The sequence below is a fragment of the Rhinopithecus roxellana genome, chromosome 9 (assembly GCF_007565055.1).
Source record: "Rhinopithecus roxellana isolate Shanxi Qingling chromosome 9, ASM756505v1, whole genome shotgun sequence".
In the NCBI taxonomy this organism is placed as follows: Eukaryota; Metazoa; Chordata; class Mammalia; order Primates; family Cercopithecidae; genus Rhinopithecus; species Rhinopithecus roxellana.
In genome coordinates this window covers 3,027,799-3,054,276 of record NC_044557.1, presented here as the reverse complement: position 1 = coordinate 3,054,276, position 26,478 = coordinate 3,027,799, and the positions used below count along the sequence as shown (strand labels likewise).

The following is a 26,478-nucleotide window of genomic DNA, read 5'->3' as shown; positions in this document are numbered from 1 at the left end:
AAACAAAACAAAAACAGCTCCTTCATCAGCAAACTGACATCTCATATGTTAAAGTCACTCTCACTCTATGATAGACTAATTTTTATATAGTTCTGATAAATAACCAATTCATATGGAGGAGGTATTTTTGACCCAAAGATCTCTTGTGAGACAGCAGAGGAGAATTGTGTGGGAAACGTGAGACTTTTTATTCTGGGTTTATTCACAGTACCTTCACAGTTTTGTTGTCAGATATGTGACCTTCATCATACTTGGAGTCAGAAGTCCTGAGTCAAACGGGCTGTGGCAATTTACAGTTACCAGATAGAGGGAAGCTGGCTTTGAAACTCAGGGGACAGCAGAGAAATGAGAGAATGGATCTTGTCACCCACCTGCAGTTCGAGTTGTTTTAAGATCTTTTGCCTTATATATACTCATGAAGACCTCCAAATATGTAGCACTGCTACTAACAAAAGACATTGGTTGCCTCTGGGAGGGAAAGCATTAAGAGTAAAATTCAGAGGAAAGTGAATACATGGCTTGCTGTGCTTATTATTCATTGAGTGTTTTTGACTTGCTAAAAGCAAGTTTAATGTATTTATACAATTTATAAAGATGTAACTGATTCTGGAGCTCTCCTCTTTACAGGGAACATATTTCATGTTATTGTAAGCACTGAAGAAAATTAAATCAATAAATTAACAGCCTGTAATTTGAGACACTCAATTTGAAGAAAAATGCATTGTCAAGGAGGGAGGGCAAAATCTTTTACATTGTGGAAGACTTGTAAGCGACCTGTCTTTACCCTACTATCCTGTGCTTTCAAGTGGCAGCAGGAATTACCCTCCTGCTGCAAGATTATCAAAGAGTTGTCATGACACCTCCAGAGAAGTAAAGGCCAACTCCCCACCTTTTTTTAATGAAGCGTGTGCTCAAGTGGAAAGCAATGCAAATGAAACTCTTCTGCACTGTCCATCTATGTCCTTTTCCCTGAGAAGGCTTTGCTGGTTAGCACTCAGCCTGGGTGTCAGGAAGCTTAGTGCATTGTTCCCCATCACTGGCACTGATGCTCTCTGTGACCACTGGCAAGCCAATTAACCTCTGCAAGTGTCATCCTTCCATGTGTAAAAGGTTAATAGTACAGCTTGTTTGCAAAGTGCCTGGAGCCTTCCATGAAGGGCACTACCCAAATATCCAGCATTGCTGTTTGACTGGAGGGCGTTGTGTTTTATAATTACATGTTTGGTTGGATAGGTTATAGATTTTGTTGTGGTTGAATGTTGCCCCTTCTCCCTGGTTACAAATAAAAAGACTAATAGGTAATCTCACTCTATTAGCATCTTCTAGAGCCCCCTAGAGGGTTAAGGGAATGGCAGAGGTTACAGATTAATAATGCATTCTTCAGTTGATAGAAAAAAATCATGTACATCTCAACTGCATAATAGCTGTGGATGGCAATTTATTAGGCCAAGTGTTTTATCAGATGCTCAGCAGATAATGCTGGCAAATACTCATGAAACAATGGGGTATTCTGTGTGTTTTTTTTCTACTTTCCTAGTTATTTATTTCGTCCTTCACATCAATATAGGACATCAGAAACTGTTTTGTCCAGGTTATTTCACATGCATTTATGAATATTTGGAAAAATGATTCTCTTGTTCTAGAATTCCTGGAGCAAGTGACTTATTTGTGTGTGTGTGTGTGTGTCTAGGTTGTGACATTAAGCTCACTTTTTTTGTACTTGAACCAAAATTGATTAACACTAGACTTGGAGCAAAGTGTCATCTATCTCATGCTTCTCTGCAGATTTACGGAAAAACTTTGAACAAGACCCACAAGGAAGGGAGGTTCCCATTGAAGGCATGATTGTGCTGCACTGCCGCCCACCAGAGGGAGTCCCTGCTGCCGAGGTAAGACAGGATCCTGGGACCAGTCACCGGGAGGAACCAGGCCTGTTCCCAAGAGGGAGGGCAGAGTCCTGTGTGGCTGGAAGGGAAGTCAAGGAGCCCATGTCTGGGATTCTCGTTGCCTGGGCTCAATTGCTATAGATGATGAAGAAATTGTCTAGGAAATAAGCTAGAAAGGAACTTGTCTCCCATCTACTTCTGTGTTTGCACAAGGCCCTTGGTAGGCAGCCTGGGTAGGATTTGATCTGTCTTCTTGGTTCTGGGGACCTTGAATCATAAAGATGTTATTCTTTTTGTCCTCTGTCAAGATCTTCTTCTGATATGCATATTGGCTTATGGAGCAAATCTGAGCTGTTAACAGGCAAACACGCATGAAAAAGCCCATAGGAAAGGTCAGAAGACCCAGTCCCAGTGTCACTGGTGTGTGTTCATCCTTCACTTTTTTGTGGAACAAGCATTCATTTATTGAGTGTTTGTTATGTTTTCTGCACTGTGCAGGCCTTAGGGATATAAAACATCATGAAGCCACTGGCCTCTGATATGTTATCCTTCCTTCACAGCGAGGTGCCTAGAATTCAGAGTCACAATGTTTTTTGCTTCTTGAATGTTTTCTAGAAGTTCTACTTGTCCCTGGTAATGCACTCTGGTCATAGGAAAGACTTTCTAAATCTTTTATTCACAATGAGAAGATGGCCCCTGATAGACTAGTAATATAGCTATTATTGGAGGAAAAACACTAAGAAGTATAAGATATGCTTAATATAATGAAAAGTTTATAAACATAGGCCCATGAACCCCAAAAATCTGAGAGAGGTCTCAGTTAACTTAAAAAGTTTATTTTGCCAAGGTTGAGGACGTGCGCCCATGACACAGCCTCAGGAGGTCCTGACGACATGTGCCCAATCAGAGCACAGTTTCATTTTATACATTTTAGGGAGACGTGAGACGTCAATCAACATATGTAAGATGAACATTGGTTCAGGTCCCGGAAAAGCTGGACAACTGGAAGCAAAGGTGGGATAACTCCCCTGGAAGCAGGGATGGGGCTTCCAGGTCACAGGTAGATAAAGGACAAATGGTTGCATTCTTTTGAGTTTCTGATTAGCCTCTCAAAGGAGGCAATCAGATATGCATTTATCTCAGTGAGCAGAGGGGTGACTTTGAATTGAATGGGAGGCAGGTTTGCCCTAAGGAGTTCCCAGCTTGACTTTTTCCTTTAGCTTAGTGATTTGGGGGCCCCAAGATTTATTTTCCTTTCACAGGCCTGAGTTCAGCAGCACGTGGTCCAGGTTTGACTCTTCTTTGAGAAGCTAGGAAACGGTGTTTGCAGCTATTGTTTATTCACTGAGAAGCAGATATACAAAGAAAAAGAAAAAACCAGGAGCCTATGCCTCATATTTTAGTAAAATTGGGAGTTTGTAATTGGAAGGACAAAAAAGGAGATAAAATAAAGGGGAATGAAAAAACACACATACTTGCATATTTAGAAAGCGTGCTAGGTGGACACTATTCAGGGCTCAAATGGCTCACAGAAATGAAGTAAACGGACTTGAAAATTAAACTGAACACTCCATGCATGATGTAAAATGATCAGAAAGGAAAATGCTTATTTAAAAATTTTATTGAATGTAGAACAAAAAAGATATTGATCTCCTTTTGCTGCCCTATTGTTTTCTACCAACAGCACACCCTCCTTTCCTGAGCAGGGCGTTAAGTGTCAGGCAAGGGACTGTGTCCCTCCCATTTAGGACATCACGTGTGTTCCTGGGAGCCTAACAGAGGTATCAGCAGTTCTCTACATTCAACGCCCATCTTTCAAAAAACCCCAGTTTACAACTATTTTATGCATAAAAATGTCTAGGCTCTGTAGTGCCAGCAGTGTGAGTGTCCCCTGGTACACCCATGTTTCCTTCTGGTTCTGTGCCAGGTCACTGCCATTGACTTTGGCAGCAGCAGAGAGGGATGCTAATGTTTTTATTAGCCATCAGCCTATAGGAACTTAGCATACTCTAGATCTCTATTAACCTACTTTTTTTTCAGATGGAAGATAACTTAGATATTTACCTGGCATAACCTTTGCATTTTAAAAGCAGGAAAACTGATGCTTATATCAGTGACCAACCAAAGGTCATGCAGCCATTTAAGGGCTCTGTTCAAAATCCTGCAAAGGTACTCCAAAGCACTCCAGGTAAAAGTCTATGTTCTTTTAGTGCTTTACAAGATTAAACATAATCTGGCCTGGTGTGACCTTATATATTTTATTTGACTCTGCATTTGACCGCGCTACAGCCACCCTGGCCCCCTCAATCTCTCTCGGATGCACCAGCCATGCTCCTACATTAGGGCCTTTGCATGTGCTGCCCTCTCTGCTGGAGGGCTCTTCCCCAGCTGTCACACTGCTTCGTCCCATCTTTCTTCAGGGTTTACTCAGATATCACTTGCTCAGTAAGGCCTGCTCTGTACACTCTGCAAATGTTGCAAATATTTGCTTCCCCCACTTCACCTTTTCCCTGCTTTATCCCAGCAATTTATCCTACTAGGTATATACTTTCTTTTTACCTGTTATCACAAGCATACTGTATTTACTTTGCTTATTCCTCTCTACCCCACTGAAACTTAAGTTTAATGAGGGAAATTTGTGCTTTCTCCTCTTCATTGCTGTGTCCTCAGAACATGAAACAGTGCTACTCATGGCTATATTCAGAAAGGTGAAAGATTTTTCACAAGTGTTGGCGAGGATGTGGAGAAAAGGAAACCCCTGCACACTGTTGGTGGGTATGGAAATTAGTATAGCTATTATGGAAAACAGTATGGACATTCTTTCAGAATGTTAAAAGTAGAGCTACCATTTGATCCAGCAATTCTTCAGATAGGTATATACTAAGTATATATCCAAAGCAAATGAAATCAGGATGTAGAAGAGATACTTGCACTCCCATGTTTATTGCAGCACTGTTCACAATAGCTGCATGGGTAAGATAGGGCATCAACCTAAGTGTCCATCAATGGACAAATGAATTTTAAAAATGTGGTATGCATACACAATGGAATACTACTCAGCCTTTAAGAAGGAAATGTTGTCATTTGTGACATCATGGATTAACCAAGCAGGCTGTATGTCAAGTGCAGTAAGCCAGGTACAGTAAGAAAAATACCACAGGATCTCACCTCTATGCAGAACCTAAAAAAGCTGAAGTCAACCGGGTGTGGTGGCTCATGCCTGTAATCCCAGCACATTGGGAGGCCAAGGCAGGCAGATCACCTGAGGTCAGGAGTTCGAGACCAGCCTGCCTAACATTATGAAACCCCATCTCTACTAAAAATACAATAATTAGCCGGGTGTGGTGGCACGCATCTGTAGTCCCAGCTACTTGGGAAGCTAAAGCAGGAGAACAGTTTGAACCTGGGAGGTGGAGGTTGCAGTGAGCCAGGATCGTGCCACTACACTCCAGCCTAGGCAAGTGAGCAAGACTCTGTCTCAAAAAAAAAAAAAAAAAAAAAAAAAAAGCTGAAGTCACAGAACTAGAGTAGAATGGTGGTCACCACATGTTGAGGAGATGGGGAGAGGTTGGGGAGACATTGGTCAAAGGGTACAATATTTCGGTTAGAGAGGAATATGTTTATTGGTCTGTGGTACAATATGGTGACTATAGTTAATAACAGTGTATTGTATTCTTTAAAAATGCTAAGAGTAGATTTTAAGTGCTTGCATCACAAAAAGAACAATAAGTTTGTGATGTAATACATACATTATTTAGCCTTATTTAGCCATTCCACAGTATATACATATTTCAAAACATGTTATACATGAAAAATATATGCAATTTGTTAGCACAAAAAATAAATTTAAAAAACATGCTTCTTATATCCAGGTGTTCAATAAGTACTTGTTGAATATGAAGGGAAATTAGTCTGCTAATGATGTTGATGAATATTTAAGGTTATCCCAGGATTAGCCCTAGACAAAATGTAAAATGCATTAGACAACATTTTGGCTTTGTTTTGTTTTGTCTTTCTCTCATGATTGGGTACTAACAGGTGAAGAAAACATTCCTACCTACTTTTTTTCATATATGTAAATATAAATTTATTAACTCAATCGCTAGTCCTACAACTAAAGAAATAAAGATATATTTTCACTTCAAGTTTGATTCACTTTTGACAGTAAAGAACACCTCAATGCAATATTTAGACATTTTGGCTGATTGTTAAACATTAACTAAAATGGAGCTTTTCCTAAGAGTGTTGCCACATTTTTAAATTACTAGACATTAGGTGAAACTATTTTGAATTTATATAAATTTGAAGTACTACAGAAAGTTCTCATGTACCTTCCCCCTCAGTTTCTTGTTTTTTTTATTTTTATTTTTATTTTTTTTTTGAGACAGAGTCTCATTCTGCCACCCAGGCTGGAGTGCAATGCTGCACTCGGTTCACTGCACCCTCTGCCTCCTGGGTTCAGATGATTCTCTTGCCTCAGCCTCCTGAGTAGCTGGAATTACAGGCACCCGCCACCATGCCCTGCTGATTTTTGCATTTTTAGTAGAGATAGAGTTTCACCATGTTGGCCAGACTGGTCTCTAACTCCTGACCTCGTGATCTGCCCACACTGGCCTCCCAAAGTGCCGGAATTACAGGCATGAGCCACCACACCCGACCCAGTTTTCTTTTTTGTAATTTACATCTTACATGAGTGTGCTACCTCCCGTACAATGACCGAACCAATATTGATACATTCTTATTAAGGAGAGTCTAGAGTTTGCATTAAGGTTCACTCTGTGCTGTTGTCTATGGCTTTTTTAAAATTTCATTTCAGGTTCAGGAGTACATGTGCAGGTTTATTATATAGGTAAATTGCATGTCACGAGAGTTTGGTGTACAGATTAATTCATCACTCAGGTGATAAACATAGTACTCCACGGGTAACTTCTTGATCCTCTTCCTCCTCCCACCCTCTCCCCTCAAGTAGACCCCAATGTCTGTTGTTCCTTTCTTTGTGTCCATGTGTTCTCAGTGTTTAGCTCCCACTTACCGCCCCCACTGCTTGTTGAAGACATAAATTTAAAAAAGAAAGAACAAAAGAAGAATAAAAGATGTGCAGTCTGGTAAGACAGCAGCCAAAAGCAAAAATACATTTTGGTTCATAAATGCACACATGAGCGTGCATACCCACTCACCCACACTGAAGCATCTTTTGAGAGAATGTAGGGGACTTATGAATTATAAGAACTCTGTGACTGTTCAGGACTGAGATTGGTAGAGGATTCCTATGAGAGGACAGAGTGGCTTCTAGGAGGTGAGCAGCGTGCCCATATGTTCAGTTATTTAGAGGCTGAACTCTGGTGAATGCTTGGAAGCAGCTCTTTCCACATCCCTCCCTCTTTCTTGCCCCAGCGCCCTACACTTGAAGGCAAGTGAGCTTTGTAGACTGGCTCAGCCCCTTTCTTCATTTGCTTCTGAGGGTGCTTTTCAGCTGTAACCACAAGGAGGAGAGCAAGATATGAAAAACTTTCAGTGGCAGCACAGTCCAATGTCAGTGAAAAAAATATTTGGGAGAGCTGTGGAACAAGGGAACACAATATAGATGCATCAGAAAGTACGCTTTCTTTTCTGGTATGTACCTTTCTGACACATTTCCAAATTGTAGTTATTCACTTCCTGTATTGGTTTCCTAGGGCTGCTGTTATAAATTACCACCACTGAGGAGGCTTGAAACAGCAGAAGTTTATTTTCCAACAGTTCTGGGGCAGGAGCTGAAATCCAACAGCATTAATTCCTTCTGAGGGCTCTGAAAGAAACCGTTCCATGCTTCTCTCCTAGATGCTGGTAGTTACTGGCAATCTTTGGTGTCCCTTGGCTTGCACACTGATATGATTATGCTTTGTGTCCTCATCCAAATCTCATCTTGAATTGTAATCACCTATAATCCCCATACGTCAAGGGAGAGCCCAGGTGGAGATCATTGAATCATGTGGACAGTTTCCCCCATGCTGGTCCCATGATAGCGAGTGAGTTCTCATGAGATTTAATGGTTTTATAAGGAGCTTTTTTCCTCTTTAATGGGCACTTCTCCTTCCTGCCGTCTTGTGAAGAGGTACCTTGCTTCCCCTTCTTCCGTTCCCAGCCATGCGGAACTGTGAGTCAGTTAAACTTCTTTCCTTTATAAATTAACCCTAACCCTAACCCCTAACCCCTAACCCTAACCCTAGCAGTATGAAAATGGATTAATAAATAGATACATCACTCAGTCTCTGCCTCCATCGATTGCAGCTTCACATGGCATTCCCCTGTGTCTCTGAATTTCTTTTTATAAGGACACCAGCCATTAGATTATGACTGACTGTAATCCCATGTGGCCTCATACTTTATATTCTGCATCACAAAACATCTACAAAGACCCAATTTCCAAATAAGGTCAGGTTCTCATGTTCTAAATCAATGTGAATGTTGGGGGACTGCTATTCAGCCCAGTACACTTCCCATTCTACCTCTGGCATCAGATCACTTTTTTATTTTAATAATGTGTATCTTTTAGGAATAAATTTCAGACCCAGACCAGCTGAAATTAAATATAAACTAATTCCAAGGAGCAGCTGGGGCTTTAGGGTAGTTTAAAACAGAAATTCTCAGCTGAGAAGGGGCAAAAACTTTGTTTTATAAATGTTGTATTATAGATGAATATGGAAAGTATTTCAGCTACATTAAGGGTTAAATAGACTATCGATGCCGTAGCAAACATTTGTTTTTTAAAATCTGATCTGTATAAATGTATGGAGTACAAGTGTAATTTTGTTACACGCATAGGTTGCATAATGGTAAAGACGGGGCTTTTAATGTATCCATCACCCAAATAACAAGTAATTTCTCATCATCCATCGCCTCCTCTTCCTGGTTTTCACTGTCTATTATTCTACACTCTATGTCCCCCTCACCCTGCCTCATCTCCACTGTCTGTCATTTCAAACTCTAAGTTCATGTTTAGCTCCAACTTACATGCGAGAACACATGGTATTTGTCTTTCTTTGTCTGAGTCATTTCATTAATATAACGTCTCTGGTTCCATTCATGTTGTTTCAAAAGACATTTCATTCTTTTTATAGCTGACTGGTATTTCATTGTATATATATACATTTTCTTTACCCACATTCATTGACGGACACTTATATTTGTTTCATATGTTTGCTATTGTACATAGTAGTGCAGTAAATATGTGAGTACATGTATTTATTTCATTTCTTTTTTGGCAGGTAGATAGTAGTGAGATTGCAGGATCTAATGATAATTCTGTTTTTAGTTATTCAAGAAATATCCAACCTATTTTTCATAGAGTTTGTACTAATATACATTCCCACCAACAGTGAATAAAAGTTGCCTTTTCTCCACATCCTTGTCAACATCCAGTTTTTGGGTTTGTTTTTCTGTTTTTTTTTTTTTTTTTTTTTTTTTTTTTTTTTTGACTTTTCAGTAATAGCCATTATGACTGGTATAACACTGTGGTATCTTATAGTAGCTTTAATTTATATTCGTTGATGATTAGTGATGTTGAACATTTTTTTTCATGTTTCTTGGCCATTTCTATGTCTTCTTTTGAAATATGTATATTCATATCCTTTGCCCAACTCTTTAATGAGGTTGTATATGTATAACATCATCTTAATGTGGGACAGTATCCTAGTCTCAAACACTTGCATTATTTTGGAATTTCTTTTCTCCATGATTTGGATACTACCATTATCTGTGCACCAATATCTATAGCTCTTTTACTTTCAGCAGTAGCTTATGCAGTAAGTCATTGCTATCAACATCTGTGTTTTTGCTGAAAACAAGGCAAAATGAAAGAAGAAAGCTGAGAAATGATAAAGATGGAGAAGGAAAATGAAAATGTTCATACCTTTCCACAGTCATGGTGTCCCTTAGTGTGGAGATGTCTACCAATGTCTGTTATGTGGTCAGATCATTGAGCGTGTATCATTCTGCCTATTAACTTAATAGTGATTTGAGTATACTAAGGTAATGACTCTCCAGTATGGCAGAAATTGGTAACTGTGTTTAGAAATTGGTCAGTCATGTAATCGTTACTGTGAAATGCTATCAGTCAAAGTCATCTTCATTGTGCAGGCCATGTTCCACCCTCTCCATGCCACCACTTGGTTCCCTTTCTGCTCACCTCCTGTGGGGCCCATGGGATCACCACTGGAAAGGGATGTAGCTGGCGGGACCCCCAGTACATCAGCTGGCTTTGTCTGTCAGTGGAATAGGTGGTTTCCTACTTGACACATTCATTGAAAGTCACCTTGGGGGGCATGTCCAAATTCTGTTATCACAAGACATATACAATAGACTTTTCTCTGCAAGACAGAACTTTCTTGGCCACTAACTCATTTATCCAACAAGAAAAGTGTTATGAATAATACAAATAGAAAGAGCTGCCATTTTTGAAATGTTCTTGTGTACCAGGTACTATGGTAGGTGGTTTATCTTCTGTTATTTCAATTAATTTGCAAAAACAAAAAAAAATGTGCTATGAGATGCTGAAAAGGTATATGAGTTTTCATGTCTATTCTACAGCAACTTGTCTAAGCTCTCAAGTCACTAGGAAGCACCAAGAGCCAACTTTAAAGCTCGATCTCTCCTTTCTCTAATCGTTTTTGGTTTTGTTTGTTTTTAATTGGACCAAGCTTCTTGAAGGTTGGGAGCCGCCAGGCCAATGATAGTCTATCTGCCCACTGTATTGCCATCATCCCACCCTTAGAATGAAAGGTTTTTGGATTAAATTATCTTCTAGTGAATATTCTAATCTCAAATTTGCTATATATTCTGTGCCTCTTTATTTGAAATATGTCATCAGATAATAAAACTAAGAGCACTGAGAATGTGGAAGTTTTGGAGGCCGAGGGGGACAAGGAGCCTGGGACAGGACATCACTCTGTCCTTTGAAGGGCAAGGAGCCCAGGTTTGATGCTATCCTAGGAGATAGGATGCCTAGAGTTATATAGAAGAGGCCACGTAGAAGAAAAAGGAACATATAAAAAGAAAAGTGAGGGAACCAAGTGCAATCTCTACCCTCATTACAACTTTCTCTACATTTGGCCATGGCCCTGACAGATCACATTGTCAAAACAGGACCCAAATTTACGCTGATAAATACATACTTGTGTCTGTATCACAGCAGTGTCATTTCACCTAGTATACATCAGTGGGGTAGGGAAATAATAGAAACAGAACCAAAGATTGTCAGGTTTGCACAATGGGAAAAGTATGAACTTTGAAACCAACAGACTCTGGCTACTAACTTTGTAATGCAATTAGCCACTCTGACCCTCAGTTTCCTCCTCTGGAAATGAGAAAAATGTTTTCTTTGTGGAATTTCTGTGAGACAAACAAAACAACAACAACAACAAATGTGCAAAACATTTAGCAGTTTCTAATATTAAATAAATGGTAAATATTATTTTGATTTCTGTTGTTCTTTCTTCTTTCATTCTTAAAGCTTTAAGAACTTTTGATTCCCCCCAAAAGATGTGAAGCCCTATTATGTTTGGGGAACCAGATTAAAACAGAAAATTCGTATAATGTCTAACATGTTTTTAACCCTTTGAAGAAGTAGTGAGCTGCTAAGACCAGCCCGCTCCCTCGAGCTCCAGCTCTCCCAAACATTGCCCTCTCTTCTTGTCCTTCAGGGTCATCAAAGACAAAGCCACTTATCAAAAAGCTTCCTGGCCCCCTCTCTTGTAATCCATCACATGGAGGAATTAAATAATTACTGATGAAGGCAGGTGACCACCAATGTTTGTTCACCTTACCACCATTGAAGTATCTTATGAATGATATTATTGTTATTAAAACACTTTATGAAAATGTTACATGAACTGGAAGGTTCTCATTACACTTACTTAGACACTGGTTTAGATAATATGTAATAGGTCACATGAATTTTTTACAAAATAGGTCACACACATTGTTTTACAAAATACCTGAAATGTGAATTAATGACAACTCAAATGTTTCTAAACTTCATGAGCCCATCCTAATAGCTGGATGTATTAGAACATATTTATCACTGCAATTATTTTTAGCCTTAACTTTGGGGGCAGTTCTAACTAAAGATAGCAACTCTAATGTTTGACCCTTGTTGTTTAGCTAAAACCAATTTGCTCTTTTCAAAACAATTCATTATCCCACACTGCACTTTTTTATACTCCCTAATTAAATGGAAAATCTATCTTTCATAAAAGTTAGAAATTATGTCCAATGAAAATCTGACATTTTAATGGTTTTCCACAGATTAAAATTGTAGAGTTCTCAATAAACCCTGATTTACTGATGTTGGCTGTAAAATGGTTATTGCTGTTAATAAAGCCTGTAAATCTTAACAGGTTATATTTGCCTTGGACGATAAAATTTGCCATAAAGGCTTAGTGTCTAAGGCTAATTCTGCTCACATCAAGGTAAACAGCCTACTCAAAATAATTCAATGTCTTTGAGAATTCAGGCCTAAGAAACAGACAGATTCTAGCCTTGAGGCATTGCATGCCAGGCACTGTTCTTGTTTTTAATCTCACCAAGGAGTCAAGATAATACTGGAATTAGAAAACTTGGGAAGGTCAAGGGCTTTTGTCAGTTCAGTACAGATAAGGAGAAGGTTCTCTGCTTCTTGCTCAGCCCCAAATCAGCTTTGTCATTGGCTGATCACTAGGAGCAGAATGAAAGAATGTATTTTTTGTTTGATAAAGAGTGCTAAAGTCATACAAGTGTTAGGAACAAAATTTGGGGGTGACAGGGTGGAGTGGGCAATTAGGGAAAGGAGACCATTTTCCTTCTTTCACTTCCAGATGCCTGTCTGGAAATGAAGGATGTTTTGAGAAGGCCTGTTAATCTTGGGACACGTGGATATCTGTCATGTTTTCCAATGTTTGGGGAATTTCTTTTTAAGTTTCACTTACCTAAAACAGAAGCCCAACAAATACCTTTTCTAGTTATCTTTGCAGTTAGATCCCTGCAGTCAGGTGGTCTCGTACAAGATGGGATAGGGAGGTAAATGCTGTGAGTTTGTGGAAACCCTCTGCAGAGGATGGTGGCAGAGGTACCCCACTCTCCAGGGCAGGTAGAAGAACCAGCATCTTGCCCATGTCTCACGGTTGTGAGCTCTGTATTTTCTTAAGACAGAATCTCACTCTGTCTCCCAGGCTGGAATGCAATGGCACGATCACAGTTCACTGCAACCTCTGCCTGCCAGGCTTAAGCAATTTTCCTGCTTCAACCCCCTGGGTGGCTAGGACTACTACATGCCATCACGCCCAGCTAATTTTTGTACTTTTTATAGAGGTGAGGTTTTGTCATGTTGCCCAGGCTGGTCTCAAACATCTGGTCTTAAGTGATCTGCCCACCCTGGCCTCCCCAAGTGCTGGGATTACAGACCTGAGCTACTGCTCCTGGCCCCATATTTTTTGCACTGCAGGAGTGTTGTTGAGTGTACCTTTCCCCGTGGCGTGTCTCAACATTATTTCTCGCCAATTAGCAGCCTCACCTGGCTCTTTGGCCCACTTGGAGGTTTGGAGCACTACTAATACTCTTTAATAAATTTCTTTGTCACATAAATAAGCCAGAGCAGAGTTTGTTGTTTGCAATGAAGAAACCTGGGCAGGCATGGTGGCTCACGCCTGTAATCTCAGCACTTTGGGTGGGTGGGTCACTTGAGGCCAGGAGTTCAAGACCAGCCTGGGCAAAATGGCAGAACCTCATCTGTACTAAAAATACAAATATTAGCCGGGCATGGTGGTACATGCTGGTAATCCCAGCTACCTGAGTGGCTGAGGCACGAGAATCCCTTGAACCTTGGAGGTGAAGGTTGCAGTGAGCCAAGATGGTGCCACTGCACTCCAGTCTGGGCAACAGAGCAAAACTGTCTCAAAAACAAAAACAAACAAACAAAAAAAAAAAAAAACTGCACATTTTAGTTCCTATGCCATCTCTTATTACTTTCAGAATGTCTTTGACAAATATTTGAAAGTGTCCATTGGAACAAAGCAAGACACTGTGAGCTAAAGACTAGGTGTGGGGTGTTCATCTTTCTTTGTAGAATGAAGAGGGAGGACCCCAAAGTTCCTTTTATATCTCTTATTTCTAATTATTTCTGATGTATTAACAGTAGAATCTGCACACTGTCTTTGACTTGCCTGCTGTTTTAATAATTCTGCCCAGACTGGTGCCAGACAGTTTTCAAGCAAGAAGCTCTTTACCCTTCTCCCCTGTGAGGGTGTTTTTAATGAAAGGTTCATTTGTTTCAAATGTGCTCATTGGCATAAAACCCAGGAGACAGTCTTATGACATTGGACTGTTTAATACAGGAATCACTAGACTATTGTGTTTAACCTCAATCAAACAGACTATGAAATGAGGATTTTATTTTAAAAGTAAGACTCTTAATAATTCACTAGAGAAATGTTAAGTGGGGTGCCCATGTTCTGAAGCAGTGGGCCTCATGTATAAATAATTAATCTAATTTGGTGCAGCCAAAGCAGAGAGAATGTCTAATAGTCCAGATAAACTTTGCTTTGAGGAGACTGACAATGAGGACCTTTGCAGAAAGCTACATTTGATTAGAATGTATATTATAACAGAAAACTAATATACTCTAAAAAAAAAAAAAAGTAAGTATTACTGGTTACACACTAGTAATTAAGGACCAGTAAATGACTTCTCTGAAAACATTTCCATAAAAAAAATTTGCTATGGTAAAAGAGATAAGAAAATGAGGTTAATATAAGTTATTTAAAAAGTGCATGTCTACAGCCCAAATACCCTCATCATTAATACTGATCATGAAATAAGTCCTGTTGATGGACTGACTTTTGCCACATCTTTAGCTGGGAAGCTGTAGTTCCTTACTGAAGAAGAAAAGTAAAGAAGATATCTAAAGCTCCTAATTGGTGTTTATTTTCCTTTTCCCTCTTGTTCTGTATTCTGGAAGTTAGAATTACACTTTTCAGCTGGGTGTGATGGCTCATGCCTGTAATCCCAGTGCTTTGAGAGGCCAAAGCAAGAGGATTCTTTGAGTCTAGGAGTTCAAGACCAGCCTGGTCAACATAGTGAGACCCCCCCCCCCATCTCCCCAAAACTAAAAAAAATAAAATTAACTGGCATAGTGGCACACATATGTAGTCCCAGCTACTTGGGAGGCTGAGGCAAGAGGACTGCTTGAACCCAGGAGGTTGAGGCTGCCCTGAGGCGTGATTATTCCACTGCACTCCAGCCTGGGGCCAGAGATACATTATAAAGCTTTCCTAGGTGCTTGACTTTGCCTCCTCTTTCTTTGTGCCTGTCAGCTCTACGTAACCAGCCTTCTTTCTTTCTAAGAATGACTCTCTGACAATGTTATTTCCAGACCTATCCCTCTGTCCTCGTTATTTCTCCTTCCTTGGAATGTCCTTGCCCTCATCCATCCGTCTGTGTTTTACACAGCCTAGGAGGATCTGCTGTAACCCAGCCAGTCTCTGAGTTCTTCCCTGCGCATCCCAGGTGATACTGATCTCTCTTTTCTTTATTTTATTTTATTTTTTACATTTATTTTTTGAGACAGAGTCTTGCTCTGTTGCCCAGGCTGGAGTGCAGTGGCATGGTCTCGGCTCTTTTCTGTAAATCCTAATTTAACTGGCGTGAACTGCTCAAGTAAGGACAGCATATTTTTCCCTTCCTAAAAGCTTTTATAGCATATTGCTTTTTAAAATTTTTCTCTTATATTTAATGTTTCATGCTTGTGTGTCATACTTTCTAATTCCCTTCAGGATAGGAAATGCACAGTGTACTTTTCAGTATCATCTCCCATCACCCTCAGTAGATAACATAAAGGCATCTAAAACTATAGTAGATATCTGGGGAGCATACATGACTTAGAGGATGAATATTTGCACAACCACTGTGGGCTGTACGTAGTAGTAAACTCTTAAAGTTGAATATCACTTTACAGATTCTCACATACATGGACTTATCTGATCCTTAAAGCTACCATTTGTTGATAAATATACCAATATCCCTAATATTGCTATCCTTGATAGACTCATTTAATACATACATTCATTGAGAAACTGCTATCTCGCTAACATTAGTACATGTGCACTCAGTGGCAGCCACTGTTCACTGAATCTTCCCAACCCTCTGAAGCACCTAGATGCCAGTTTTATAAATAAGCAAACTGAGGCTCAGAGAGGTCAAGCGGCTTACTCAAGTGCATAGATAGATAATGGGTGATCTGTGCCAATATTTGCACCAAACAGCCTGATTCCAGAGCCTGTTCTGTTAAACTTTACCTGATAAAGCTGCTTTATGTGTCAGATATTGTGTGCTGAGCACCAGCAGAGTCAGATAGCATGCCTGTCTTTAGTTCACCATCTGATTTCCTTGCATACAAAGCTAAGCAGAAGGGAAGAGAATGGCACTTATGAATGTGTGTGTGTGCATAAGCACATACAAGCCTCCTGCTTCTCCTCCATTTTGCTGGGCATGTCTGTGATTCCAGACCTGAGCTTGACTGCTCGCCAATTGCAGTTAACTCACCCAGTTTGATGGCATTAGACTGTGCACTACTTTCAGCTTCTAGAGATGGTTTGGCAGGGTTGCTTAGTGCTGGTGACAACTTTGAGCAGGCTTTGATGGGATGGGAGAAACACTGTTGACAAAACCTGTCTTTATTCTCCTCCGTCTCCTCTCCAATTTTTTCCCCTTGCAGGAAACTACATCCTTCATCCTGTACCAACATAGGGTTTTTCAAAAATATCAAATTTGCACGTTGTGCTTAAAGTTTCTTGGATTGAGAGAAGCAGCAAATGGATCAGGGGGAAGGCGATTTGGAGGAAAGATCCGAAGACCAGCAGTCAGTTGGTAGTAAGCATTTTTAAAGAAACCTCATATAAGAAAAGGAAATGTATGATTTCTAAATTAACATAATGAAGGCTTAGAGCTATTTCTCTGTCCTATGCCTTCTTATACAGTTTAGCGGCAATAAACAGTCTTTATATCTTGAATTATGCAGAAGTAAAAGCAGTCTGGGATGCCGCCACATAAGGAGCTGCAGATCTGTAATTCAGCAGTAATGTTCCATGGGCATGAATCAAGAACTCATCCCAATCCTGCTGAGGCAGCACGGATTTTAGTGTTTCCATGAAGCGCACCACACACCACCCTGATTCACTTAGCAAATGTAGACTGACTTTGTTTCTTAGGCTGAGCTTATTAAAACAGATAAACAACTGCCACAACCACTACAGCCACAGCTTCTGCTGGTGATCCTTTGCCATGATCCCCACATCCTAACTGCTCTGTATATCATCTGTTTAGGAAGAAATGCCACCTTCTGTGATGCCTTTCATTTTTAGCTAATTTGGGTGACTAGAAGGTGCACTTGCCCCCATCCTGGAGAGTTTTCTGCATAACTGCTAGTAAAATAGAGCATTCTCATTTTTTCGTCACAGGTAGTTTAGAGACCTGCAGAATAAGCACCTGCCTACAGGTACTATTGAGATACACCCAGCTGATCTTACTGCAGCCAAGCTTTAGTTCTAGAATCTGTGACTGCTAAAAGAATCCTAGATGGCCTCTTTCATTGCATTGCCCAGCTCTTAAGCCTCTCCACCCTGTAAAATCATAAGGAGCTGTGATTTTTCCCTCAGAGCTACCTTAGATTCAGCACAGTGAGTACATAGAGTGAATGAGTGACTTATTGAAACTCCCAGAGCTTTGATTTGTGCAAATTGCAGTGGCTTCCACGGCACAGATTACAGGCACACCGCCCCAGCTTAGCAGCTGCACTGTTCCCGTCGCGTGTAACTCGGATTCACTTGGTTCTATCAGCTAAGCTTCCAAGAAAAACATCCAACATTCAGAACTGAACAGCTGAGAATCCCCTGCTGTGGTGAATTTTGATTTAAATATAACTGAGTCTCTCTTGGCTCTGGCTTAACTGATTTGGAACTGTTCTTTTAATTGTTGATTCAGTATTGGCTTCCAGATCTGGCTGTCAATCCTCTCAACAGATTCTCTCTATAGATGTATTTATTAATCATGTGCAATATTTCTCATCCTCCATGGGCTGCCAGCACTGACCCTTGTGAGTTACAAGTGATGGCTTAGACCTTAATTTCTGTGTGCAGGAAGTGTCAGGCTGACGATTCATATACTGGCTCAACAGCATCATTTGGAGATCACCTTCTAGAGGCGGCTCTGGCATGCTGCTGCGTGGAAACAAAAAACAGATCTGCATAATACCACCAGAACTTGACAAGAGCAGTCACTCTAGTGCATCAGTCATCTGTGGGCTTAAGCGATCAGTTTAATCTTTTTTTTCAACACTCTCATCTAGGTACCACTGGAAATGCCATAGTTACAGTATCGGGATATTTTTGGAAGGATTACTAAATGATAATGCACATGGTACATTGGTCTTGGAAAGTCTGGCTTCTTAGAGCTTCTATTCTCAGTTTTAATTAACTCATTAGACTAATAGGCAATGTGAATTGGTGCTGTAGATTGGTGATGGTAATGATAGATTTTTAAAAAGGAATAAATAAAAGCTAAATGGAGAGAGAAAAGACTTCAAAGTAGAGATGGAAGCTGACAAATACTAGATTTTATTTGTATGACATTTCATTGAATTGTGTGAACTACCAAAATGACAGAATCCTCATTACTGATGATCATTGTTAGTTACCATACATTGAGGACCCACATGCCAGGCTCTCTTCTAGGTATTTAACTATGTGATTCTATTGTATTCTTTCAGCTCAGTTAGGTACTTTATTGTTTTTCATTGTACAGATGTGGTTATTGAAGCTTAGGTTAAGTAACTTCCCCAAAGTTTGTCAGATGGTAAGAGTCCAGTTCTCTTTGGTTTCAAAGCCTAAATCTTGCCACTACCTGACACTTTTTGTTAATTACTGCATGTTATGAAGTTACTGAGTAAGGAAATAGATATTATAGCTGAGCTGTGTCTTTCCTGTCTATTGTATCACATTACTCCCTGCCCCTCCACACCCACATCGGTGCTGGGTCAACTTTATTGTACTTGAAATCAGAGCATGGTTCAAAGACAATTCATGGACAGCATCTTGCTTGGTCTGCTACAGCTTTAATCTCTTACTACAGATTTCAATTTATTTAATAAATGGTTTCTTTGCTTCAGAGGATACGGTAATAAACGAGACATGGTCTCTGTTCCTGACAAGCTCAAGCATCCAACAAATGAAATAAATATGTAAATAAGCATCTAAAATAGAGTGTGTTACCTGTAATAATAATAACAGCAATAAAAATAGAAGGGACGTGATAACTTCTGTTGGCCAGAGTGGTCAAACAAAACATTGCAGAATATAATTCCCATATAGGGTTCTGAAGTATGAATGAGCTCATTGTGGTGAGAGTTTATACAGAACACTCAAGAAGCAAGATCGGTATGGTCAAAAGCACACAGGTGTAAAATGGCATGGTTGCCCAGGAAGTACAGTTAGTTTCATTTTGAGAGCGTCTAAGGCAGAAGTGGGGGAATCACTGAAGCAGAGACTCTAGAAAATAGGCATTGGATCACAGAGTGTCTTGTCTTCCATCCTGAAAAAAAACAGGACTTTTCACTCACAGGTGGTGGGGAGCCATTGAGGGACTTGCTTCTCAAGCTTTATGTGTCTGTCTGTTTCAGTGTCCATATTGTTTGTTATTTCAAGGACCTGATAATCCAATTACAACTGGGAAGCTGGTTGGAAGTTGCAAATAGGTGTGATTTGTCTTTACATCATTGTTGGAACTAACTTTTTACAAACTGTTTGTAAATGATTTCAGACGTGTATACAATCTTAAGAATCAGTAACTCTTAGCAGACACCTCTTTTTAGAATTGCTCTATCAGGTGCTGTGACCACTGTCCCTGGATTCCTTATCTTCAGCAAGTCCAAGTCTGTCTTTTCAAGCTCTCTTGTTCTTTCTACTGCACCTGTTGCATGGAGCTTATGAGAGGCAGTGTAGAGGGAATAGATGCTTTGTATTCCTGTTGTGGAGCAGTGTGGCCCAGCCCCAGCCTTGCTCTGCAGCCTGTAAGCATGACTGCCTCAACTCAGCTCCATTCACTCAGCACAGCTCCTCTAATGGGTGTCTTTGCCCTTCCCTCATTCAGAATAAAAGAAGCAACTAAAGAGGGGGTCAAAGATCTTCATGTCATTAGATGTCCCTGCACCATCCCTTCACCTCTGTATTCAACATGGACTTCCAGAATGATTTGACAAAGTCTTTGAAGATTTCCTTTACCTCCTTTGTACTTGATCCACATTCTCCCTGAAACATGCTGAGATCCTTCCATTTACCAGTGACTTTGATCCCATTGGAGGCAGATAGGAAACTCCGGCTTCTCGGGCTGTACCGAGTTGTTACGGTATTTCACTAAAGCCTGTGTTAAGGGCAGACAAAGGACAGTGGAGTGTTGTCATCATTGTCTCCATGAGGCAGGACCAGGATCTTTTCATCCATAGACTGTAGATAGCCTATCAAAGGTTCTTTGGTCCTGTAGTAGAAGGGGCTTTTGCGTTCTCTTGGATCACCTCTGCGACTCATCATGTGAAGTGAGTTTCTCCTCACATCAGACCCTTACCCCCACTGTTCCGATTACCCTTTACATCTGCTTTTACCCTCTGTGCAGTTGGGCTTATTCAGCCAAGTCTCACTCAGGCAATTATGGTTTACCTTATCTCCTGCATTTAAAGTGCTGGGACCATTTTAAGTGCTGAGACCATTATTTCTTTCATTTGCCTGCTTTAAAATCTCAAAGTTAGCTCTAATTTACTTATGTACTTAAGCCTAATTATGTTATTGGGCTTTCATCCCTGAGTTTCCTAGTTTCTGTTGTCTTCCTGGCTCCCAAAAGCAATTGTGGATTCCTAAGGCAATTAAGGGCAGCTTCTATCAAAGACAGTCTTCTTTCTACATTCCAGTCACCAGTCATTATACACTGAAGACTCACTCAGACTTGGAGAAGTATAAGATAGAGCAAGGATTCTCAGCCTTAACACTGTTGACGTTTGGGGTCAGATGCTCCTTTATTGTGGGGAGCTTTCCTGTTCATAGTATGATGTTTACCAACATCCTTGGCCTCTACCCATTTGACGCTAGTAGACCCTCCCTTCCCCCACTGGCCACGTCCAGTTGTGACAACCAAAAATGTCATCAGGCATTGCCAAATGTTATTCCTGGCTGAGAATCTCTGAGACTCTGTCTTCCTCTCAGGGAGCTTAGAATCTCCTTAAGATGCTCTCCACAGTGCCTCATACACTGGCTGTCATATAGCAGGTGCTTAATAAGTTTTGTTTGAATTGAGTCCAGCATCAACAGGTAGTTGTTAACGTGTGCCTGTTAGCCTGAGATCACAGTGTAAGGAGTGAGTATCATGCCTCATCTCTCTCTATAACCATTCCATAGCAGAGTACCTAGCATGTAATAGGCACTCAGAAAATATATGTTGAAGGAATGCCTAATTGAAAAGACTAGCCAAAAAACTTAAATGGAATGATTATGTTAGGTTTGCTGGTTAGTCAAGGAGTTGCATGTATTGGGTCATTGCGAGCTAGAATTCAAGGGATGAAGTGGATCCATATAAGAAGAGATAAATAAAGAGGAAGTCAGTGAAGGAAGCATGATGAAGGCTTAAGTTGTAGAACCTGCACCGTGGTCATTGTCTACACTCTGCCATTGGCTTCTCATTAAAAAAATAAAAATAAAAATAAAAATAATTGCAGAGCTTTGAACTGGTTGGTCAAAAATTCACACCATAGGTGAATACCATCAGGCCACTACCCTGCAAAGGAACTCACCTCAGTAGAGAGCCTGCTGAAGCATATCAGATCCCAGAAGGTAAGCATATTCCTGGAGCATGTGCCTGAGCCTTCAGTAGGGTGGTTTCTTCAAAACTCAATATGAACACACCCTTGGCTCCACTTAATGTGGCTGAAGAGGAAATGTCAAAGACAAGAGACCTGTGTTCTAGACTCCCTCCTTTATCTCAGAGCAAGGAAAGCTTAAATCTCTTGTTTTCTTAACTGGAGATATTATTGTTCCTACCTGAAAGGCAACAGGGTAGTTGTGTGAGGGCTGCTTAAAATCCTGAGAGGGGGCCAGGCCTGGTGGCTCACACCTGAAATCCCAGCACTTTGGGAGGCCAAGGCGGGTAGATCATGAAGTCAAGAGACCGAGACCATCTTGGCCAACATGGTGAAACCCCATCTCTACTAAAAATACAAAAATTAGCTGGGCGTGATGGTGGGCACCTGTAGTCCCAGCTACTCGGGAGGCTGAGGCAGGAGAATGGCGTGAACCCGGAAGGCGGAGGTTGCAGTGAGCCAAGATCGCACCACTGCACTCCAGCCTGGCAACAGAGAGGGAAACTGTCTCAAAAAAAAAAAAAAAAAAAAAATCCTGAGAGGGAGGCATTATTTATTATAAGTGTATTGTTCAAGAGCATGGATCTTGAAACCATGAGTCAGGAAGGGGAGGGGTGCAATCTAAGCTCCTCCTCTTATTAGCTGTGTGTTAGGCTAATTCTGTAACTTCTCTGAACATAAGGGTCTTCATATGGAAAAATGGAATAAAATGCCTTTAAGGATGCTTTGGAGATTAAATAAGATAATGTATTTTTAACATATACTTTGGTTCTTGGCACATTAAATGTTTGCTGTTAGTACTATTAGCTAGACAATAAAATCTAATAAGACTGTTTTTTTTTATGTTATTGTTTTGTCCACAGCATTCCACTCACATGTGTGGAAAAATAGTTCTGCTTCTGTGTTTATTCTTACCTTGTAATATGTTGTTGAAGTGAGGTCATGTTGAAATTTTCACTTATTCTTTTTTTTTTTTATTATTATACTTTAAGTTCTAGGGTACATGTGCATAACGTGCTGGTTTGTTACATATGTATACTTGTGCCATGTTGGTGTGCTGCACCCATCAACTCGTCAGCAACCATCAACTCGTGAAATTTTCACTTATTCTTCTCTCTTTCTACAATAATTTGGTTGAACTTTATACCTGCCCTACTTAGCCTGTAATAGCTTATCCTATTCCAGTCAGGGATAATGCATTCTTTCTGAATGATCATGATCTCTCTCAGTTTTAGGGATGTACCACTGTTGGACTCATGTTTTCTCAGTGACAAAGCCATTTACTTTCATTGTAAAACAATGAAGAATGTGAACAACTTGATTTTGTCATTGGAAGTGCTCTGTACCAGTCAAGGTGGAACGTCTAGAATCAATATGACTAATGGATCCCAGCTTCTAGTGATAGAGTCAGCAAAAAGGATAAATTATCACTGCCTCTCTGTCTCTCGGATGGTAATTTCTTCTCCCTGTCCGATCTGATAGCCATCTTGGCATTCTCTGACACGGCTATCAGACCATTCCCATGCCAAGCCTGGTCAATACATCCGGTGTGTCAAGCTTTGAGTCATTTTTATGTTTGTTTGTTCTCCTTATTACTTTCTTTGGCTGAGTAAAATCTCTATTACTTTGGGCTCAGGAACGGAGAATGTGCTATGAACACCCGAGGCATACATTTTATTTTATTTTTATTATTTTTTGTGATGACTTCATTATTCCCTGTTGCCAAAGTTTTTGCCAAAATTGTTTTTCTCCCTTCCTCTCTCTTCGGCATCCTCTTTTCTGGCATCTCTGCTTATTTATTGCAGCCGCACAGAAGCCGGCCTTGCCATTGCATGGCCTCTCTTCCTCGGAGCCTCGAGTGGCTCCCAGATTCCTGGGTTTCACGAGCCAGTAAAAAGTCCCCTCTTCCCCTTCCCTAAGAGAAAGGTTTAGACAAGTGTTGCCAACTTTTAATATTTTTTTCAGGGAAGCATTTTAATATAGAATAACAGCTATTTTTTATAACCATTATTTCATTTAGAAGCAAACATTTAACAACATGGCATCTGATTTACACGTTTTTACATAAATTTAATTTCATAAAAATTTCATGGCTGGGCGCGGTGGCTCAGGCCTGTAATCCCAGCAGTTTGGGAGGCCGAGGTGGGCGGATCATGAGGTCAGGAGATAGAGACCAGCCTGGCTAACACGGTGAAACCCCGTCTCTACTAAAAGTACAAAAATTAGCCAGGCGTGGTGCCGGGCGCCTATAGTCCCAGCTACTCGGGGGGATGAGGCAGGAGAATGGCATGAACCCGGGAGGCGGAGCTTGCAGTGAGCCAAGATCGCACCACTGCACTCCAGCCTGGGCGACACAGCAAGACCAGCAAGACTCGGTCTCAAAAAAAAAAAAAAAAAAAAAAAAAAAATTAGTCTTGTTTTTCCTATTTCGCTATAAAGCTAAAAAAAAAAGTCATCACAGATCACTCATGTTGTGAATGAATGATGTATGGCATTGATTTTAAAGATTAGTCATCTTCACTCAGGTAACACTAATGGATTGCAGATAAGAAGAGTGCTGTATGGTGTGTATAGTGAAAGCCACAATCTCTTTCGTTCTTTAATCAATACCTATGCAATCTTCTAATTTTTAGGAATACCTTTCTGCACAGTTAGTGTGTTTGCAGTGATAAACACTAGTGTTGCACAGGTAAAGATGATCGGTGTTTAAAATTGATGTTGTTTATCCTTCATTCCCAACATGCATGACCTCTGATGATTATTTTATAATAGTCCTGTATTCATCTTGCACATTCATGCACAAAAGTCTTGAGCTTTGGAATCAACAGAAAAGAATATAAGCTCTACTTCTGACAATCCTTACAAGTTCTGCCTTACAAGCTGATATACTCATTTACAGAAATTAAATAATAATGTCCATACCTCTGGCTTGTCCTAAGATTTAAATGATAGGTCTTTAAGAATGACTGGCATACTACTTGACATATCATATTAAGGGATACAGACACCTTTTCATACTCCTTTCCACTTAACTAGAGTTTCATTTTTTAAGGGGAAACTTAACCGGGGGTGTCTTACAACCATCCACAGCATCTCTCTAAATTAACAAATTGCAGTGCTTCTTGCCTCTCCACAGTCAGCCAGCTGCAGTGAGTCACATTTCACGTGTATATGTGACTACATAAACCTCCTTGTTAATTCTTTTAAAAAGGGCCTTTTCAATTACGGGAATGTTAATTATTATTAATCACCCCTTAATTATTGCAATTTACTTCATACTTATTTTGAATGTGCATATGCGTGTTCATATGTGTGTATGAATCGGAGCCCAGTGGTCTATGAACTTCAGTGACCTGGTAGTCTTTCATCTGTTTTCTGATATCACCATTTCATTTTCAGCCCTGACAGGACATTCCATTGTGATGAGCTGTACAGCTGCTTTATTGACAAACATAAACTTCCCTTGATTTTTGAGTGTTCTGCAGAGGTTGGCACAGTATTATAAAATATCTTTAAAACTCTATCACTTGAAAAAAAAAGGTTAGAAATGTGCCTTATAGGTGCTCTTTTATCAAATGTTTAACACAGGGTTTGGCACTTTAATGGGTTCCCCCTCGATGTTCTGGTGGATATCTACATAAACTCTGATGGTTTATTTACTACTGTAGCTTTTAATGGAAATGTAAAATAATTTCTCTTCTGGGCAGTACTGATTTCATTGCAAACACATCAACAAAATGTGAAATTCACATAAAACGCAAAGTTGCAAGTATCACTAAAGCTGGGAGAGCCATTGCTGCATATTTTAGATGGACTAGTGTATTTATGGTTTTTGTACACATACTGTAAAATGTAATGTGGCAGGATAGCTATATTGTAATAAAACAATGTGCTGCTTGCTGAAGAAAAAAAGAGGATGGTGAATTATTGCAGTCATTGTACCTTGTTTCCCGTTACTGAAAATGGAGTATGATTATTAAATGCGTGCAGTGTGCATTTTACACACTTAGTTATAGATCTTGGTTTTTATGTGTGCCTAGAATATCAATATTTGCTTTACTTTTACGGAACATTACTTACAAATACAATAAGTGTGCTTCATTTTTCATTGAAGACTTACTGGCTTCAGTTCTCAAGTCAGAGTGTGCAATATATGTCTCAATGATTATTGATCTAAAAACCCTGTTGAAAGTCAGCAAGTCTGGTTTTGCAATAAGCAAACATTCTGCTGCTGCTGCTGCTGCTCACTGAAACCCATGAAGCTGGAGTAAGAAGCAATAAATAAGAGTTTAATTAAATTGCTCCTTGGCAGATAGCAGGGCTGTCTTTCAGCTTTGGTTTAGAACCCGTGGGGTCTTTTTTCCCTCTTGATGTATGTGTAGCATTCTCATTAATGCTAATGGGAGCTGTATGCTGTAAAGGGGCAGCTGACCTCATGTTCCATTGTGTCTGCAAAATACCACGTGGATTTCTCTCCCTGGGGCCACTCAGACTTTTTTTTTTTTTTCCTGTTTTTAAATGTAAGGAAAGGAAATCAGCATCTAGGGAAACCTCAATATGTAAACCCTATATATTATTCTTAGTGTATCTTACGAATGCTAAAATCATAGTCAAAATATCCTGGAAACCCATAAAAATATCCATATGTATTTTGTATATGACTTAGTTTCAAATTGTAATTATAAC

General features: G+C 40.0%; 1 protein-coding gene across 2 annotated transcripts in view; it reads left to right on the top strand.

Moving 5' to 3' along the window:
- The window catches only part of UNC5D (unc-5 netrin receptor D), a 584,232-nt gene that overhangs the window by 377,705 nt on the left and 180,049 nt on the right, over positions 1-26,478 (top strand). For both annotated transcript variants that reach the window (XM_010370595.2, XM_030937254.1), the window contains exon 4: positions 1,786-1,889. In XM_010370595.2, the coding sequence (XP_010368897.1) occupies positions 1,786-1,889 (104 nt within the window). The remainder of the gene's footprint in view (positions 1-1,785; positions 1,890-26,478) is intronic.